Here is a 20,151-nt window from a genome sequence, read left to right on the forward strand (position 1 = left end):
GGGGCATCAAGGTGCTTCAGTACAGGTACTGCCTGCTGGCTTGCCCCACACAAACACTCTGTGCCCCAGCCAGCCAGGATAGCATCTATATGTGTGCTGCTGCACACAAAAAAACTCTGCAGCAGGTTTTTGCAAATACTACCCTGCTGTGGAGTTTATTAGTTTCATTTGCCCTAACAGAGGTGCACATGTAGACACAGAGACATTTACTGTGCAGTTAATTAGTCAACTGCTCCGTAAACATCTTGTGTATATGTGCCCAATGGGTGTATCTACATGAGATGCTATATCACCGTAACAATGAACTATGGTGATGCAACTCATTGCTATGGTAATGTGGCGGCAGCATGATTAGCACCTGTTGGCACTACTACTGCACAGTAGCAACAAGCTGTGCAGTAGCTCATTGCTACTGTGCAGTAGGGTAGGAAATGACTAGTGCACTGGCAGAGCTGTACAGTACTGGCAGTTACTATGCTTAAGCAAGGACTAAATGACTGTGCAGTACCAACTGCACAGTGGGGCACACATGTAGATGTGCCCACTGAGTCCTAAATTTGCAGCAGAGCTAAATCCTCTAGGTAATAAGAGACTCCCATCAACCAACTTCAATGGGACTCGTGCAGCTAAATCTTTGCATCACCTGCAGGTCCAGGCAGTATTGGGAGGATGGAACATATGAAGGCAATAAAACAGAATTGAACATTTACTATTTCATAGACATTAGGTCCAGAAGGGAGCTCGGAAGATCATCGAGTCTAGCCCCCTGACACAGGAGCAGGAAGTCAGCTGTGGTCACAGGATCCCAGCAAGATAAAATGTCCAATTGACTCTTGAAGGAATCCAGAGTAGGTGTTTGCACTACCTCTGGCAGCAGTCTGTTCCAGGCCTTGGGGGCTCAGGCTGTAAAGAAGTTCTTCCTTATATCCAGCCTGAAATGGTCTTGGAGAAGTTTGTGACCATTTGACCTTGTCATCCCATGGGGCACTCTGGTGAACAGGCATTCCCTGATATACATCCCTTATATACTTCTAGGCAGCCAGCAGGTCCCCCCTGAACCTGCGCTTTTCCAGGCTGAAGAGTCCTGTAGCTCTCAGCCTCTCATTATAGGGCCTGTTTTCCTGCCCTCTGGTCATGTGCATGGCTCTCCTCTGGACTCTCTCAAGCTTCTCCACATCCTTTTTAAATTGTGAAGCCCAGAACTGGATACAGTACTCCAGCTGCAGCCCTCACCAAGGCCGAGTGGAAGGATGACATCCTGGGATTTGCTAGAGAAGCATCTATGGATGCAAGCCAGAGTTTTGCTCGCTTTGCCAGCTGCAACATCACATTGGTGGCTCATATTCATCTTGTAGTCAATCATGACCCCCAAGTATATAGAAAAGTATACATTCTATAATGTATATAGAAAAGTTTTCATGTTTAGTATTCAAAGGTTCCATGAAAAATTCATTGGTAAATTCCTCACCTGCAAGCCCCAAGTCTTTCTCCAATAGATTTGAGAGCACTACTGCCATTACAGCTTGCTTACACCAATTAAAATTATTAATATGGCTTATAACTAAGGCCTGGTTTAAATTGTGGTAAAGCTTGCTGCACTGCAGCTCCTTTAATCTTGGAGTTCCCTCCATGTGCCCTTCCCACCAGTGTTTGGTGGAGTGGCCTGTCAGCCCCACCATCCGTCATTCGTTCCTAATGGTTGGGAGGCTAAAAATGAATTTGTTTTAATATGCTGCAGGTTTTGTATCCTGCCACTTGCTGCTAGCCAGCGGGGACCCAAACAGTGGCATATTTAAAACCATGGTTTTCACTTCCAGGCCATCAGAAGTGAGTGGCATGTGATGAAGCCAACGGCTCCCTCCACCAATCAGCGGGGGGCTCTGAGATTAAAGGAGCCACCATACTGTGAGCTGTACCGCGATTTATACCAGGCCCTACTTATAAAACATTGTTTATAAACAAATCTAAGCAGTAAGTTACAAAACCCAGGTTAAATAAACAGAGAGATTGAGCTCAGGTGAGAGGGAAGAAAAGATGTGGTGCTCGTGACAGTCTATCAGCCATTGAAAACATCAGAAACAAAGTCCATAAAGTCTTAGAGCTCCAGCCTTACTATGGCCTTCATACAAAAGCACATGGGCTTACGACTGGAGAACAGAATGACTCTACTTGGGTTTTCAGAATGGGGAGAGGTCTGAGACCCCTCTTGCCCTAGTATTTTTAAAAGAAAAGGGGGTGGGGGAACCTCAAGATTTTTAATTTTTTTTTTAAATAATGCTCATGAGTCATATTTAATCCCTTTTTTCCATCCTTTAGACTCTGCTCAGGTTGTACCAACCTTTTTATTCTACCATGCACAAATTAAACTAGAGTGTCATGACAGATATAGACCCAAGATAGCCTTCACATAAGTAGATGAGAGAAATGATAATAGTAATAATACTAATAACAGTGAAATAGAAACAAAACAGATCTGGGACACACCATAGCCCTTTAAAAATTAAGTTTGAGGACACGTTTCTGTGATTTGAATGCTTTTCAAATTCAGGCACAGAAGGAAAAAGACATTTCAGGGAGAGTGTGTTCCATACTCAGAAGCCAAATATTTCCATTGTGTTATCATACAAACATGGACAGGCAGAACATATTCAGCCTCATCTTTGAGGAACCTACCATGTTTACAATGTGGGCAAGCCCTTACTGCTAGTAGTATTAAACATATGGCCCACTGGCCGGATCTGACCTACCAAGTCTATCTAGCCTCCTGGGACACTGGAAGTTGGTGAGGTGTGGCCAGAGGAATGGCTTGCCACAGAATTCAGGGCTTTGAGCCTTGGTGGACATAGCAGTTAGTGACAGGAGGGTGAATGAAGGCCAATTGCTATGTCCATTGAGCTGCTTTGCCTGATGCTATTGCCACAGTCCCACTTCCTCAGCCACCAGCTTCATTGTTAACCCCATGCTGGATCCACTGCTGCCACAGTGTGCTTTGTTTCCCATTCCAGAGCTAGAGCTGCTCCTATGTATGGGGTATGCAGCAGTGGTGGCAGCTTCAGCTCCAGAAAAGAGCAGAAGACAGAGCTGTACTGCATGTAGCTCTGGCTTCAGCATGGGACTACTGCCACTACCACCTTGTGACCTGGATAGGAGCCAGAGTTGTCACTGTCACATGCCCTGGCCCAAACCCAGACCACACAGAGCCCTGCCGTCTGGACCTGGCCCATGGCTCAAGGTGAATTTCGCACCCCTGCCTTAGGCTATTATTCTCTATGTGCACCAGTCACTATGGGTACATGACACTGGCTTTGTTAGTGTTTTACAAGACTGTTCACTCTAACAGACTGTAAGGAATCAAGATTGATTAATTCTGCTGCTATCCATGTTAGATTGGAAGATTTAAAGTTGGGACTTTTGGCTTTGAATGATATTTTTTTTATTTGTACAAAGTTAATTTGTGCATGCATCTCAAAAATAGACTTGCAGGGTGTGGCAGGACACTGTTTGTGCCTGCCACTTTAAGGGCCTGGAGCTGGCAGCTGCCAGATGCCTGATGAGGGCAGCCATTTTGGACCTAGGGCTGCCCATATAAACAGGACAGTTCTGCTACTGGAGGCCAGGCAACAACATTGACTAACCAGAGGGCTGCTGGTATCATCTGGAGACAAGGGAGGAGCTGTAGGGGGATGGTAAGGAGGATCCTGGTCCTGGGCATGACCTAAAACTGCACCCTGCTGGGAGTGGGTGGCCTGGTGGGGCTCTCAGGGGCGCGAGAGCCCCCAGGAAATACCAGGCCAATTACCACCCCGGTGAAAGGCAGGTTGGGGCACCTTAACTCATAGCCCCCACAACTGGGTGGGTTACCCCTTCATAGGGACTGGAGGGTAGCCCCCTGGAGAGAGAGAAAAAGCCACAGACTCACGCCTATCTGGACTTCTCCTTACTGGTCAATGCTGGGGCCAGGACCCGAAGGGCCGGGGGCCCACCATAAGAAACACCCAAGAGCTGCGGGCCTAGGGTTCTGATGGGCCTGGAGGTGGGCCAGGGCTAGTGAGCCAAAGGTCCTGGGGGGACCACACCCAAAGGGGAAGCGATTCAGGGAGCTATGCTGCCTAGTATGAAGGTGGATGAGACTGCCTGAGGAGAGGAATCTAGTCAGGGTTCAATTAGGAGGATTCTTGGGCCCAGAGTGGGGACTGGTGATGATGATATCATCTAGATACCATCTGCAAGGCTTGGGCTGTGGTGTAGGGGAGGAAAGGAGCCGCAGATAGCATCCCCTGGCATCAGGGCAAGAAATCGGCAGCCTCCCACTTAATGACATCATTAACTAATTAATTCCAATGAGGCGTGGCAGGTGAGAACGTGGGCAGTTAGCCCAGAAACAGGTGGGTGGGCCATGGTTAAATTGGCCCCAAGAAGGCCCCCTGTTACACAGGGGGTAACGCCATCTTACAAATATCATGCCCAAATGTGCAGATAATCATATTGCTTTTCAGATTGCATAAGTGGAATAGGCATGTGACTACCATCTTTGAGACATGGCTTCTTTGGGACCTGTGCAATCTCTTATTTCCTCATGTCATCTATAAAAGTAGAATGCTTCCCTTCTAGGGTGAGGATAGGAGGTCTTGCTACATCTGAATAGATTTTCATGGGGATAATAAAAAGCTTCAGGCTTCATTGTTGTCCTGCTGCCAAATTTCACTGAAGTGCAAGAGCTGTTAAGAGAAAATAGCTAGACACTTCCGTTTTTCCAAGACTGCCTACCTAGTTTTCACCAAATTCCTTCCAAATGGAAACAATCAAATTATTTCAAAGCAAACTTAATATTTTTAGCTTCATATGATGGCAAGAAAAAAAAATATTAAAGTTTGTAAATGCTGTAAAAATTAAAAACAGGAACTTGCTATGGTCTGTTTCATCATAGCCATTATTACACCTATTATTGACAATGTTATAACTGTAAGCACACTTCTACTACGGTGCTTGCATAACCATGGTTGAATGGCTAAATATCTTACTCTCATCTATGACACTTATTTTCTTTCTTTCTTTTTTATTTTATTTATTTATTTATTTTTTACCCAAACAGCAGCAATGTGATACAGATGCTGCTGTTTGGATCCAAGACTAGGTCACAGATATTTTGCATTGATGCAAGAGGGAAGTCAGGGAAAACACTTATAGTCTTAAAATCTTTTAATCTAGAATAGAGAGATTTATTACCAATTACATTGTTCAGCATTCCAGCTACTGTGTATGGGCCAAGCTTGCTGAAAGCTGTATTTGCTTGTATCAGAAAGGAAACGGAACCAAGTGCAAAGATGTTTAATGGAGACTACGTATTCCTAGCTCCTCTGAAGCTCTCAGCATCCATTAAGGATTGTTACCTGGGTGCACTGCTGCTTTCTTTTATATATTTTGTTGTTAACAATATAGATGCTTATTCTGTTAACATTAAAATCTTCCTTTCATGTTCTTGTTCCTGCATAAAAGGGGGAACACGACCACCAGGAGATGATGCAATATTCACCATGCTGTCAAGTGAGTATTTTATAAAAGGCTGAACATACCTCAAGCCAGGATGTGTCAGGAACCTGAATTAGTCAGAACAGCTTGAGCTAACTGCCTAAGCCAGGGGTGCTCAACCTTTTTGCCCCATAAGCTGGATCTAGCTGGTTGGCCCAACTGGTCATGCAGTGGTGGTTGGGGAACAGTCTAGTCCTGAACCAGTCATGTAGGGGGAGGGGCATGTCTTGGCCCCAACTACACCCCACAGGGGCAAGGGGTGTGGCCCAGCCTCAATCTGGCCATGCAGAGGGAGGAGGCATGGCCTGGTCCTGATCCTCATTTCAGCCATATGAGGTTTGCGAATTTGGCTGTTGAGGGAGAGGTGGCACGATTAATTGCCACTGGTCCCCTGCCACTAAATTTCCCAACCCACTGGGAGTCCTGCAGGCCAGATGCCATGGTTCAGTGATCTGCATTTTTGGCCCATGGGCTGGGGGTTGAGCATCCCTGGCTTAGGTAACCACAGCTGCCTATGACTGACAGCTCTATCCCAGATAATTAACTGGTTGGCTTCCCGATTGACTTTTGGGAGTGCAACTACCCATTTAGTTTCACGTAATAGACCCTGATTTTGGCTCTATTCTTAGACTTTGCCCTGCAGATTGTCCTTTGGATTTTGTAACTCAGCATCTGATCCCTGTATCTTGATCCTTGCCTGGGTTGTAGACTCTGCCCCTGGATTTCGTTTCAGACCTGGTAATTTGGGTCCTGAATTCTGACCTAGCCCCTGTCCCCTAGCCATCCCTTAGTGGCCTAACCATTAGAGAAAACTGCCTATGCCTCAGTTCCTTACAGAAGGACTGATTACCAGGGATCCTGGCTTTCTCTTATTCAAAGAAATTCCCAATGTTTGGATTAAGAAAACTAACCCAAAAATCCACATTTATCTACGATTAAGATGAAACATCACTACATCAATCAAGTTATTGATCTACCTATTATTCTAATATAATAAAAGCCTTAGTCTGTCTGTAATAGTGTCATAGTTGGTAGGGTTGGAAGGGACCTGAGCAGATCATTAAGTCTGACCCCCTGCCATGGCAGGAAAGAGTACTGGGGTCAAACGACCCCAGGCAGGTGTTCATCCAGCCTCCTCTTAAAGACCCTCAGGGTAGGAGCCAGCACCACTTCTTTCGGAAGTTGGTTCCAGATCCTAGTCACCCTGACAGTGAAGTAGCACCTCCTGATGTCTAGCCTGAATCTACCTTCTGCCAGCTTGTGACCATTATTTCTAGTCACTCCTAGTAGCGCTCGGGGGAACAGGGACTCCCCCATTGCCTGCTGGTCCCTTCTGACTAGTTTGTAAATGGCCACTAGATTCCCCCTCAGCCTTCTCTTGTGGAGGCTGAACAGGTTCAGGTCCCTTAGCCGCCTCTCCTCGTAGGGCCTGCCCTGCTGCCCCCTGATCATGCGAGTGTCACTCCTCTGGACCCTCTCCATGTTGTCCACATCCCTCCTGAAGTGCGGCACCCAGAACTGGATGTAGTACTCCAACTGCAGCCTGACCAATACTGCATAGAGGGGGAGGATCACCTCCTTGGACCTTCTTGAGATGCATCTGTGGATGCATGACAAGGTACGGTTGGCCTTCCTGACCGCATCCCCACACTGTCGGCCCATGTTCATTTTGGCATCAATAATGACTCCAAGATCCTTTTCTGCCTCTGTACTGGTGAGAAGGGAGTTCCCCAGCCTGTAGGTGTGCTGCTGGTTCTTCCCCCCCAGGTGCAGTACCTTGCACTTGTCAGTGTTGAAACCCATCCTGTTCCCATCATGTAATGCTCCGGGCCAACTATGCATGCACCACTGAGGGCAGGTGGTGACTGGCTGGCCCAGGCAGGAGTGGGCACAACTTTGAGATGGGGTTTAGGGAAGGGAGCTGAGGCAGCCAGGGGTGACAGAGCCACTGCACCCCTGGCCCTGACAACCGCTGCAGCACCATACGAGTCCCACCACTGGGTGGGCTGGGCAGCAAGGCACATGGGGCCGCACCATCAAATCAGTGGCAGCGAGGCAAGGAGCAGAGGTTGAGCCCAGCCACAGGTGCCTTGTGCAAACTAGGGTGCCACATGCCTCCCCTCACTTGGCTCCCTGGTCTGGCACCTCTAGAGAAGCTGACAATGACCCGGCCCAGCCAGGGCCCCAGTCACCAAGAATGGGGCCCCAGCCAAGCCGGGCCAAGTTCTGGGGCAATCCCCAGTGTAGGAGGGAGCAGGGCAGGGGCAAGGGTGAATAATTCAGCCCTGCCCCACTCCCTCCTGCACTGTGGGGGCCTCGATCTGCCTACCCCCCCCCCCCCCCCAAGCTCAGCCAGTCAAAAAGAAACTAGATTAAGATAAATTTACCTGCCTGCTGGCCTGGCTGCGATTTTGGCTTCTCAGGGAATCTCAATGTGCTTGCCCCTCCCCACCTGCTGAAGCAGCCTATGGCCAGGTTTCCCTGTGTTTGGAGGGGTTCAGCCCTGTTAGCCCCCACCTTCTACCACCTATGGGAAGCAGGGGGGTGGTGGGAGGTCATGCACAGCTGGATGCAGAGCGGTGGCAGCACAGAGCACTAAGTGGCAGCTCTAGCTACTGTGTGCAATCTTCCCCCCACTTCCTGGGAGGGAGCAGCTACCAGGGAAGTGGGCCCAGGCTCGGAGCAGCTGCAGGGGGTGGAGGGAAGGGATCAGGTCTGGATATGAACCAGTGGGGGGAGGGGGAGTGGGACACAGGGCTCCACCCCTGCCCGCCCATCATTCTTGACAGGCAATTTCCTGGAACAGTGGCAGGTATGGGCCCAGAGCAGCAGGAGAAGTGGAGGCATGGGGCTGGATACAGGCTCTGTCCTTGTCCAGCCCTATTATTCTTGATGGGCAATTTTCTGGTCTATCTATATTAGTGGTGTTTAGGTTTCTTCCAATTAGTGGTGTTTCATTTTAATCATGGAAAAATTGGGATTTGGGTTTACTTTAATCCAAAAATTATTTGTTTGTTTTTTAAAGTCAGAGAAAACCAAGATCCCTTCTGATTACCCATGTGACATAAAAATGACCACATAGGTACCAGTTGGCATCACTGGATCTATGCATTTCCTTATAATAAAGCTATTATAAGCTAAATCCATGGTAATTTTAATGAAACAAAGTAGGGGAGGGGGGACAGTACTAGACAAAAGCTAGCATAACAGGAAGGGAAACAGAACAGAAGGGATTCATACTTCCCAACATTATAGCATTTTGGTTCAATGTCTTCAACTGCATATTAATTATTTTGGTGTCTAATATTCATGTGATCTAGAATCACTTTCTTCTCCAATGTGATATTATCCCAGTACGTTTAATGTCTCTCCCTAGGGAAAGGAACAGACCTATTTCTTATTGAACATGGGTCTAGCTTCATTTAACATGAACTGAAAGTTGCCTCCTGAAAATCTATTGACAAGGCCTTCAAGGAAAAGGCCTCTGTGTAGAAACCTGCTGATAAGTTAGCCCCAGGCCACTTTCCAGTAAGAAGTCACAACTCTACAATGATGGAAAGGATCATTAAAGAACAGCCTTGCAGTAGGTTCTCTCTGTACCTGTAGACAGCCCGCTTGTCAGCCTCCAGCTGTGCCTGAGGGTCAATGGGAGTGCTTGGGACAGGGGTATTGGCTGCTGCTGAGGGTGTTGTAATGTGCACTGGCTGTGCCTTAGCTGGCTGTTGTGTTGTGGCAGTCATCTGTTAAAACAAGATAAGAAAGCATTGGGATTAATAACAAATAAGGTCAGTGAGTGTGTGCATGCATGGAGGAGAGAATAAACATATGTTTGTTTGTGACTGTGTGCAATGTGGGTTTGAATCCAGATGTTTATATATATGTGCTTGTCATATCTGTGCTTTTGTACATCTCTGTCCTACCTAGATGTATCTATGTGCATGTCTGGATGTCTGACTTTTCAGGGGTTCCATGCATCTTGAAATGTGTCACTGAACACACACACACACGTGAAAATGAGTCCAAATTCCTATCTGTCAATATTCCTTCACAGTTAGGGGTCTCTTTCTCAATGGATGCATCATGTATCAAATGTTTGTCTTAAGCATTGCCCACCTCACTACTGTCTTAACGCAACTGACTTGTATCAGTTTATTTGGCTCCCCTGATGTATTTTTGGAAATCTATGTCAACATCTCTTGAAAGTGAATCCATGAAGTAGCATGTGATGGAAAAAGAATGCCAGCACTGTTAGAAAATACTGATTCCAAATGCCTAGTCCCTTTCCCATTTCAGAGATGTGTTGAAAGTTTAGTCCAGTTTCTTTAAAAATAAATTTCTGACATGAACAACAACAAGAACCTTAAGAAAAGCAGACTGATTTCTCCATTGTCCTGTACTTTGTACCATAATTTACCCTGGTTCAACTTAAATGCAAAATAGGTGCAAATCTCTTAATATTTTGAAGTACTATTCTTTCAGTTTGATTTAAATAACTATCATCATCATCATCATCATTTACAGAAGGCTCAAAATGCTCCAAAACACCATTAGCATTAAGGCAAAACCTCAATAGCATTAATTTAATCACTCAGGCAGGAACTCTTCTAATCACCTGCAACAAAATCCCCCTTCTACATGTCTGCCATTTCCAAGAGAAAGCACCAGGAGCCCTTTCCAGAGACCTTTCTAGGCAAGTGTCTTTTACAGTATATCCTTTAGTTTAGATCACCAAATCTGGGTTCCTTTGGACCATCTTATACTGCAAGGTGTGCAAGTGATACCATAAGTCATATGGCAGTAGTGCACTGGATGGAGCAGTGACAGTGACCACACAGTTATAACACATTGGGCACATCAACACATGTGATTGTGCACAAATAAACTCTGGAACTTATTGCTCTGGAATTTTTTTCTCCTGGGTGCACTGTTTGAAGATGTGCACAGGAACAAAAAACTCCTGAGTATATTGCTTTGTAGTTTATTCATGAACAGCATGTGGAGCCCCATTGGCATAGGTGATGCATAGTGGGAGCACAGCAGGGCATGTACCCCCCCTTGAGATTGCCTGAAGAAGCCAGTGGTGGCTTCAGCAGCAGCCAGTCTCCACCCCCCCCCCAATGCAGCCACCGGCAGGGGTGGGCAGTCTCCACGCCACCACCAACAACCAACAGCATGGATGGCGGCTGTGGGCAGTCCCTGCTCACCACCTGCTACTTGCCATCCCCCTGCCCACCACCAACACTACTGCGGCCTGTCTCCGCTTGGCCCATCCTCACCAATAATATCACCACAGCCACCTGCAGGTGGTTCCTACTCACCACTGCCACACCCCTGCCGCCAACACCACCAGTGCTTGTGGGTGGTTGCCGTGCCCTCTGCCCCCCTCCCCTCCCCCCCAGCCTGGAGGTATGCATCATTCATGCCTGTCAGAGCAGCTTGGGTTGACAGGAGACCCAGGGGGTGAGCCTGCCGGCTGTTGGCACTGGATTTATGACCCAGATACCTTGTTCTGTGTGGACCCAAACCCTCAGACCAACCACATCATCTTTCCTTTGATATTAGGTAAATTTTATTGATATAGGGTGCATCTACATGAGACACTAACTGTGCAGTGCAAAAGTCATGCCAACATGCTACTGGGAAGTAATATTAAGCTACTGCACAGTTTGAGTCCCTAAAAAGTTGTGCACCAGTGCTACTGTGCAGTAGCGTCAGTTACTGTGCATTGATTTAATACTTGATTATGTCATGTCATGCTATAGATCCTCAGGGAACAGTGTGGTACGTATCTTCAATTTCACAGCCTTTTTATGTCTGCTTGTCAATTGGCCTCGTACACAATGTCTACCTTGAAGGAAACTGTCAAAAAGAGGCTTTTTAAAACCAATTAACCAGTTCCATTCCCCTGAAGTATTGTTCTAATCCAATATCTATTTTACTTATAAGCCAGTTCCTAAAAGCAAACCTCTAAATCTTTTTCTAGCCATCAGCAGCCCAACAGTACTCCAACCAGGCTCCATGTGCTGTGGAGCATCCCAACTGGGGCACAAGGGTGCGTCAGCATGGGAGCTACCTGTTGGCTAACTCTGTGCTGAAGGACCCTGTGCCCCAGCCAGCCAGGGCAGTGTCTACATGTGGGCTGCCACACTTGGGGAAAAAAAACAAAAAAAAACCCCAACCCCCCACCTCTGCCTCAGGGTAGTACAGGGTAATCTTACAAATACTACCCTGCTGTGACATTTATTAGTTTTGTGCACCCCAATACGGGTGCACATGTAGATGCTTAGATGGTTACTGTGCGATTAATTAGTCAATTGCACAGTAAATGTTTTGTAGATGCACCCCTTGGGTCTGAACTGGAATAGCAATCAAACATGGGATAGATATCTGGGACGACATGTGGTAGGAAACCTGGGACAACTGGGATATCCAGATAGTGACTGCTCCCCACCTTAGTCAGTGGTGCTTTTGCAGGCAGTAGCAAAGGCTGGCAAGCAGAAGTACAGGCACAGTCCAAACTGTGCCTTGCACTCCTACGATTCTGGGACTCCCATTTTATTTATTTATTTATTACCAACCACCTGAGACTGACCGACAAAATCTAGGACTTCCCTGTCCAAACTGGGTCATATGGTCACCCTAGGTATATAAAAATCCCTGCCATTAGTAGAATCCACAGGTCAAAGCTAGTTGCACAAGCTTCCTAAAAAATACATAAAGGGCATTTCCAAACATTAGGAAACTTTTTACATTTGTTTCACTGCATTTTTTGAAAACTGGGGTGGAATCTATACTTAATGCACTATGCTGTATTCTGTATAATAAAAGAGGATGTATGTTAGAAGGGGGCTGAAGCTTGGGGCAGGGGTTGTGAAATGTGGAAATAAAGGAAAAGGAATGAAAGCCAAAAAGCATACAAAGAAAGACATGAAGAAACATATTTATTTGAAGATGCACTTGTGGCTAGGTATTACAAAAAACAAAATTAGAAGGTCACTCTTTCAAGCATTATGTTACATTTATTTCCACCCTGGATTTGTACCAAGCAACTTGTAGATTTAGTCCTTACCCATAGAGGTCTTTTAACCGTTTACCTCCAAAGAGGAAGCAGCCCTATTTTCCTGACCATCCTGCAGTATTATAATACAACACAGAATGATGCTTCTAACGTAGGCCACTGTCTCCCATATAAAGAATAGGAATAGAAAACCATTAAAGCTTTGCACAGACTTCATGCAGAAGTGCTGGAAGGAGAGCAGCCTTCAAGTGCTTGCTACATTACTTTGGCACATTGTGCCAAATGAATGAGAATAAATCGATGCCAAAGGAATACGATTCAAAGAAGACAGCACACCTAGTAAGAAACCAACCAACAAAGCTAAAACAAGAAATATTAAGGAGAAGGATCCAATACAGAGCTGGAGCTGGCACTAGGCCTGTGCAAAACAGCTAGTATTCACTTTGGATTTGGCTGATTTGAGGGACAGCGATACAATTTGGTGATTCGAATCGCTGTCCCGAATTGATTCAGCCAAATCCGATTTGGAGACTCGACTGCTGCGGGGCCTCCCTCTCCCACCCCCTACTTACCAGCTGTGAGTTTAGCTCCAGCCCCCTGCTGCAATGGGTAGGGACTGCCTGAATCACCAAAGGTCTCCGAATTGATTCAGAGAGCTTCAAATAGATTCGTACCTTTTAATTGGTCCCTTGATTTGATTCGGATTTGGAGATTCGGCCACTGAATCGGGCTGAATCTCCTTCGAATTGAATCAGCACCCAAAGCTTTGCACAGCCCTAGTAAGCACCTCACCTCATTAAGGGGTCCAGCCACCAAATTTCTTGTAATTATGTACCCAAGGGCAGACATTTTCCATCAGGAACTCAAGGAAAGATGGAGGTGCTGGAGGTGTCAACTAGGGCTGTGTGAAGCTTTGGTCCTTGATTCAATATGGTAGAGATTTGGCTCAATTTGGTGGCTGGATCTCCAAATACAAATCAAATCAGGAGACCCTTTAACTTCTCCAAATTGAATCAGAACCCTTCTAATCGATTCAAAGAGATTTGGCAATTTGGATATAGACACGACTTTAAATGTTTTTTCTGCATACCTCAAGGTACCAGGTGCCTCAATGCCATGATGCTGGGGCAGGTGGAGCATCCCAAAGGAGTGTGGGGGCCTCCCCAGTGCAGATGGCAGCAGACGCGGAAGTGGGCCAGAAGCACTTCTGGTACACTTCCAGGTCTGCCAGGGAGTGTGCGGGCCCCCACCCCCGCCCTCCCAGCTCAGTGACTGGAGTCTCCTGGATCTGGGGGGGCACCCAGGGTCCCCCCACAGCCGTTCACCGGGCCAGGGAGGTGCAGGGAGGGGGCAGTGCGCTCCCCAGTGGACACAGAAGTAGACCAGAACTACTTCTTGTCCACTTCTGGGTTCGCCGCTGAGCACAGAAGTGCGGGACCCCTCTGTGCTTCTGTGGGATGCTCCATCCTCCCCAGCATTGCAGCATTCACAAGCTGTGCCTGGTACCTTGAGGTATGTAGAAAAAACATTTAAGGCTGTGTCTATGGCAGAATCGCTGATTCTCTGAATCAGCATCGAATCTTCAGATTCTGATTTGGCTGAATCAAATTGGGGACAGTGATCCAAATCAACAAATCGAATCACTGTCCCCAGTTTGGGCCAAATTCGAATTGAATATGGCCTGTTTTGCACACCCTTAGTGTCAACCCCTATAATCAGTCTAGTGAGTAAAGTTCTCACGTGGGATGTAGTACAGCCTAGTTTAAATTCCCTCTTCTCTACAGCAATATCCCAAACACAACAAGTGCAATAAAGTATGCTACAGGGGATGCCGCATTCCTCTCAGGCAGGGCCTCTTCATAACAACAAGTCCTGAAAATGAAAACGAGTAGTGTGTTGCAAAGGGACTGAAATGCAAGTTGGGTATGTTTACAATACCCCAGATATGCACTGGAATGGGAAACCATGGAATTAAGTTTCCATTCTTTGCCTGTGCCCCTTGGAATTTATATGGATAATAAAGAATGCTTTCTCCAGTTTGGGTCATCTCTTAATACAGTACCTCCAGACAAAAGCTGATTGATACAGCCAAAATAGCCTTCCCCACAATTACATGAAAATGAGAGAAGTTCACAAATGCAAAGGATTAGGCTGTAAATTAAAATTCTTTCCTTTTGGTTTATTTTGGCCAACAATTACAGAAAAAGTAAATTACATAGAGTTATAGATGAGAATCCTCTGTTAAAAATATAATAGTAATCACAAGGCAGTGCTTAGAAAAGCAAAGGACAGAATAATATTACAGAATGCATAAAGTGATTTAGTTATGGATGATGCAGTGGAGGCTGAAGTATTTAATGCCTTTTTTATTTCATTCTTCACAAATAGTAGCAGTTACAAGAAGATGACTGAGCTTAGCAAAGACAGGGAAGGAGTAAAAAAACCTAGAGCAGGAGTGGGTAATTATTTTGGCTGGTGGCTGGCAGGCCACTTAATGAGTTTTGGTGAGCTGAGGGTCACACACAAAATATTTCGGAAGATATTGTTTTAACAATTTGTAGATAAAAAAGTCATACACTAAAAATCAAACATGTACTATAACATATTTTAATTGTATTTCAAAATATATTTTTTGTCCTGACTTAGGTTTTTTTGAGTAGTGTATAAAGAGGGGATTGCACACTAGCTCAAAATAGTCTTATTCTTATATATTGGGGGGGGAGAAACTGAGCATGTTGGTGTGTGTGGGTTGTTGTGAGGGGTTGTGGGGTGTGCTGTAGCCACCCAGGTACTGATCATCCCTCCCCACCTCCACCAGCTCGTCCTCCTCTTCTTGCACCTAGTACTCTATTCAGGGGGCAGTGGACAGGGAACTGCAGTCAGGTGGTTCCTGTCCCAGTGCACAGGGCTTCAGCACCAGTTCCCAGCCACCTTCCACCTACATGGCTGCTCACAGGTGGCTGCTCATTAGGGCTGTGTGAATCAGGGTCCCCGATTCAATTTGGAGAAGATTTGGCTTGATTTGGTGGCTGAATCTCCAATTCAAATCAGAAGACCTCTCCAAATCAAAATCAGACTCCTGCGAATCAATTCAGAGAGATTCAGAAAGATTTGGCAAGTCAGTAATAGACACAGTTTTAAATGTTTTTTCTACATGCCTCAAGGTACCAGGCAGCTTGTCAATGCTGCAATGCTGGGGTGGATGGAGTGTCCCACAGCAGCGCGGGGGGCTCCAAAGCATGCTTGCTAGCAGACCTAGATGTCCACTTCCAGGTCCAAGTGGGAGCATGCCCCCCCCCCGCACCCTCCTGGCTCAGTGGATGATGCCTCCTGGGTTGGGGGGGGGGGGGCACCTGGGGTCCCCCCTGCAGCTGATTGCCAAGCCAGGGGACGTGTAGGGGCGGGGCCCCGCGTGCTCCCCAGCGGACCCAGAAGAGTGGACCATAGCTGTTTGGTGGCAAACCTGGAAGTGGGCCTGAAGTAATTCCCCCCCCCCCCGCCACACACACACACACTTCTGTGGGACACTCAATCTGCCCCAGCATCACAGCATTCACAAGCAGTGCCTGGTATCTTAAAGTACAGAGAAAAAACATTTAAAACCATAGCTATGGTTGAATCGCTGATTTTCTGAATCCATTTTGAATCTTCAGATTCAGAATCAAATCAAATCACTGTACCTGATTTGGGCTGAATCAGAATTGAATATAGCCTGTTTCACACACCGCTACTGCTCATAGCATTGGGGAGACAGAATCTATAGAAAGCAGCCAGGAACTGGGAATAGAGCCCCACATACAGGGGGACAGGAGCCATCCAGCTGCAGCTCCCCCTCCCCGCACCACACCTGAAGTGTCATAGCAGGCACAGGAGAAGGAACAGGAGGAGCTGCTGGAGGTGGGAAGAGCTGAGAAGTCCCCAGATGGCTGCAGCAGTGGCGAAAGCAGCCCTACTGGGAAGCTATGTGCGCTGGCCAGGGTTAAGGCCAGGGCAGGGACTGGGGCCAGGGTGGTGCAGTTGGTAGTCATGGGGCAGGCATGGGTAGGAGTGTGGGGTGAGCTGCTCTGGGCAGGAAGATGCAGGGCTTGCCCCCATGTGGAGCACCACAGAGCAGGTGCAGGCTGGATACAATCAATTGGTGGGCTGAATCCAGGCTGTGGGCCATATTTTGTCCACCCTTGGCCTAGAGTAACAGAAAAACAGATTAGGAATCACTTAGAGACACTAGATGAATTCAATTATAAACCAATCAACCTGACCTTGATACCTGAAAAGATCACGGAGCCAGTTATCAAGGAAATAATAATGAAGCCCTTATAATAAAAAATAATGAAGCCCACTCCAAAACTGGTTAAAAATAATATTTGATTATACATATATACATTAAAACTGTTAAAAATAGTATTAAGCATTCTAAAGTGGAATGCAATTCTGGATGTAGCAGAAATTAAATGGAATAAAAGCTGGCTAACTAGTGTAGCCCCCAAACTAACTATTAACGTGGAATAATAATCTAGTAAGGCTGTTCCCAAAAAAGTCCCAGGAGAGGTTCTCAGACCAGTGATATTTAATATTTTTTTTTATCAATGATCTGGAAGAAAAAATTAAAATAGTTGTCTTTAAAGCTACTCATTGACAAAGCGATTGGTAGCATGGTGAGTAAATGACAATTTGACAGTATTAGTCTCCTACCCTTCCTATACAGGAAATAGCAAGAAATTTCACCCCCACTCTGGGCTCGTCAGTTGGGGCTGTGCCATGGCGGAAGCAGCTGTGCCCCCCCTGCCGCTTGCATGCTGGGCAGTGTTTGCTGCTGCTGCCCACCCGGAGCTCATGTGCTGGGCAGCCCAGAGGCAGTGGTGGTACACACTGCCTGGCATGGCAAGTGGGGGGACCTGCAGCTGCTGTCAGTGCAGTGCAGCCCTGATGGGCAAGCCCGGAGCCAACACGGGGCCCAGGCTGGCAGCGGGGGCAGGTTACAAGCTGGTGCTGAGTGTGTGTGTGTGTGTGGGGGGGGGGGGGGGGGGGGGGAAGTGGCCCCTCTCCCGCCCCGTGGCCAGCGCCCCATGCTGCAGCCACTTACAGCCCACGTGGGGCTGCCTGTGCCTGCTCAGGACAGCCCCACATGGGCTGCGAGTGGCTGCAGCAGGGAGCACTGGCCACAGGGTGGGCGAGGGGCTGCTCTTCTTCTCACTCCGCACCAGTTCATTACCTGCCAGTGAGCACGGGGTCAGGACTGCATGCTGCCCCCCACTTGTACCGTGGGGCTGGGGGGGCACTGGGAGTGAGTGGGTGCATGGGGCCAACACCATTGCCCCGGGTCCAGCACCAGCGAGGCCCAGAGCAGGGCGGCAGGGGTACAGGGTCCCAGCTGGCAGGGGCTCTATGGAGCCAGGCCAGCTCCCCCCTCTTCCTGCTGGTGCAGCCCAGCATGGGTCCGCAGACCCCTGCCAGCCTGTGCCCCACTCTGGGCCCCACCGGTGCTGGCCATCAGACATCGGTCCCAAGACATTGGGACATTGGTCACAAGATGGTGACCAGGGGGAAGGGTAACTGTCAAGGGGAGGGGTTACCCATGCAGCCCTCAACAGCTTGCCAAATCTGGGTAAGAGGCCCTCCGCCCAAAATAATTGCCTGCCCCTGGCTTCTACCATTATGTCCCATGACTGTGAAACTAAGGCATTCAATCTTCCCAAAGTGAAGCTACCCCTTCTGAAAAAGATGTTTTATATTGATATTTTACACATTGTGCAATATTTCTTCTGTAGATGCTAAGATTCTTTACAAAGCAGGGAAGTTTTATTAGGAAAGTTTTACAGTATATCTAATTAAGCATAGAAACATTGAGGGATTTGCATGAAAGGAGCTGGTAGGCAATTATTTGGGTCTGAGGGACACTTAGGGAGTTTTGATAAGCTGTCACAGGCCAGATCAGCACCCCCTCCCCACCCCAACAACTCACCAAAACTACCTATGGGGCTCTGGGTGCACAGGAAGCAGTGTTCACGAGTGGGACAGGCGTGATCTGCTCCCTGCACAACCTGACTATGGGGATGGGGAGGTGGTGGAGGGATGTATGGGTGTGTGTGGAGTGGGGCACTGCTTGGGAGCCAGCTGGCAGTGAGGGGAGGGAGGGGGAGGCACATGTGGTAGAGCTCACCAGGCTGGTGGCTGCCCCGTGGCACTCTGCATGGGGCCAAGCCCCACCAAGAGCAGCCAGTGCCATGCTCTCACCTACACCCACCAGCCCCAGCCCAGACCCTGGCCAGCATGCAGCTTCTGATGGGGCTGTTCCCAGTGCGGCTGCAGCCAGCTGGGCTCACATTGCCACTGGGAGGTGAGGAGAGCACAGCAGCACCTGTACTGGGAACATCTCCACTGAAAGTTGCCTGTTCTGACTAGGGTCCAAAGTGCCAGGGCTGTTCTGCTCCCCTTGCCTCCAACTGTGGCTGCTGCTCCTGCTCCTTCTGTCACACTGCTCTAGGTGGTGGTGGTGTGGGGGAGCTTCAGTCTGGTGGCTTCTACCTTCTAGCTCTTCTACCTTCTAGCTTGGGTTCTAGCTGCCAGCTGCCTTTCACCCACTTCACTCGCCCAGCGTGAAGAGCAGCCATCTGTGGGTGGGTGGAAGGCAGCCAGGAACTAGAGCTGGAGTTCCATGCACTGGGCAGAATCTGCCCAGCTGAAGCTTCCCTGCTGCCCACCTGGAGTGGTGCAGCAGGAGCAGGATCTGGAACAGCAAGTGCAGCTGGAGGTAAGGGGAACAAAACAGCATCACTGACCCAGACCTCAGCCAGTGTGTGCAGCTTCCAGTGGGGCTGTTTTCAGTGCGCTGCCACCACCTGGGTGCTGCTCTGCTTTCCCTCACTTCCAGCAGTGTCTCCTCCTACTTCTACTCCTGCCTTTGCTGTGCTACTCTGGGCAGGTGAGCAGGAAGCTTCAGTTGGGTGGGTCTGGTTGGAGGTGAGGGGAGCAGAGCAGCACCCAGATGGCTGGAGCTACACTGAGAATGGCCCTGTCAAAAGCTGTGCACAATGGCCCAGGCCTGGGCCAGTGGGAGCATGGCACAGGCTGTCCCAGCAAGTGCAGGTGAAGTTCAGACCCGTGTGGAGCACTGAGGGGGCAGCTGTAGGCTGGATCCAGGCAGTCTCTGGGTCAGAACTGGCCTGTGGGCTGTATTTTTCCCTCTCCTGCTTTAATATCATCTTAGGGACCTGGCCTTTCTTCCTGAAACTGGCACAAAATTTCCATGGGCCTTGAGCAGATTGGCTCAATTCTTTTCCTTCTAGGCAACACATTAGAAAACGGTGAAAGACCTAGAAGCCTCTTGCATGGAGATAGTACAGTGCTCTCAATATATAAAAGTTTCAATGTGCATTAATCAAATGATCCTATCCAAATTAGTTCTCTCATAAAAGAGAGAATTCTCATAACCAATTAGAATTAATAACCCAGTGATATTAGACTAATGCTAAAAGTCACTAAAGAAACATTATGTTAACATGACTTGAAAGACTGAATTGAATCAGATAGAAGGAATAGAAAAGGCAGGGAAAAATGGCACCTTATATACTAACTAATTTAGATAGGCAGAAGCTTGCTTACAC

At 47.8% G+C, this 20,151-nt stretch overlaps 1 protein-coding gene and 1 long non-coding RNA gene across 20 annotated transcripts in view; one reads left to right on the forward strand and one right to left on the reverse strand.

Annotated features, from left to right (window-relative positions):
- The window catches only part of PKNOX2 (PBX/knotted 1 homeobox 2), a 922,547-nt gene that overhangs the window by 312,280 nt on the left and 590,116 nt on the right, over positions 1–20,151 (reverse strand). For all 19 annotated transcript variants that reach the window (XM_019494062.2, XM_059719775.1, XM_059719782.1 and 16 more), the window contains one exon: positions 9,130–9,269. In XM_019494062.2, the coding sequence (XP_019349607.1) occupies positions 9,130–9,269 (140 nt within the window). The remainder of the gene's footprint in view (positions 1–9,129; positions 9,270–20,151) is intronic.
- Positions 3,549–9,147, forward strand: LOC132246563 (uncharacterized). The gene is made up of 3 exons (XR_009457937.1): positions 3,549–3,686; positions 5,497–5,544; positions 8,906–9,147. It is a non-coding gene; the product is annotated as an uncharacterized LOC132246563 (long non-coding RNA).

This window comes from Alligator mississippiensis, chromosome 16 (assembly GCF_030867095.1).
Source record: "Alligator mississippiensis isolate rAllMis1 chromosome 16, rAllMis1, whole genome shotgun sequence".
NCBI classification, from domain to species: Eukaryota; Metazoa; Chordata; order Crocodylia; family Alligatoridae; genus Alligator; species Alligator mississippiensis.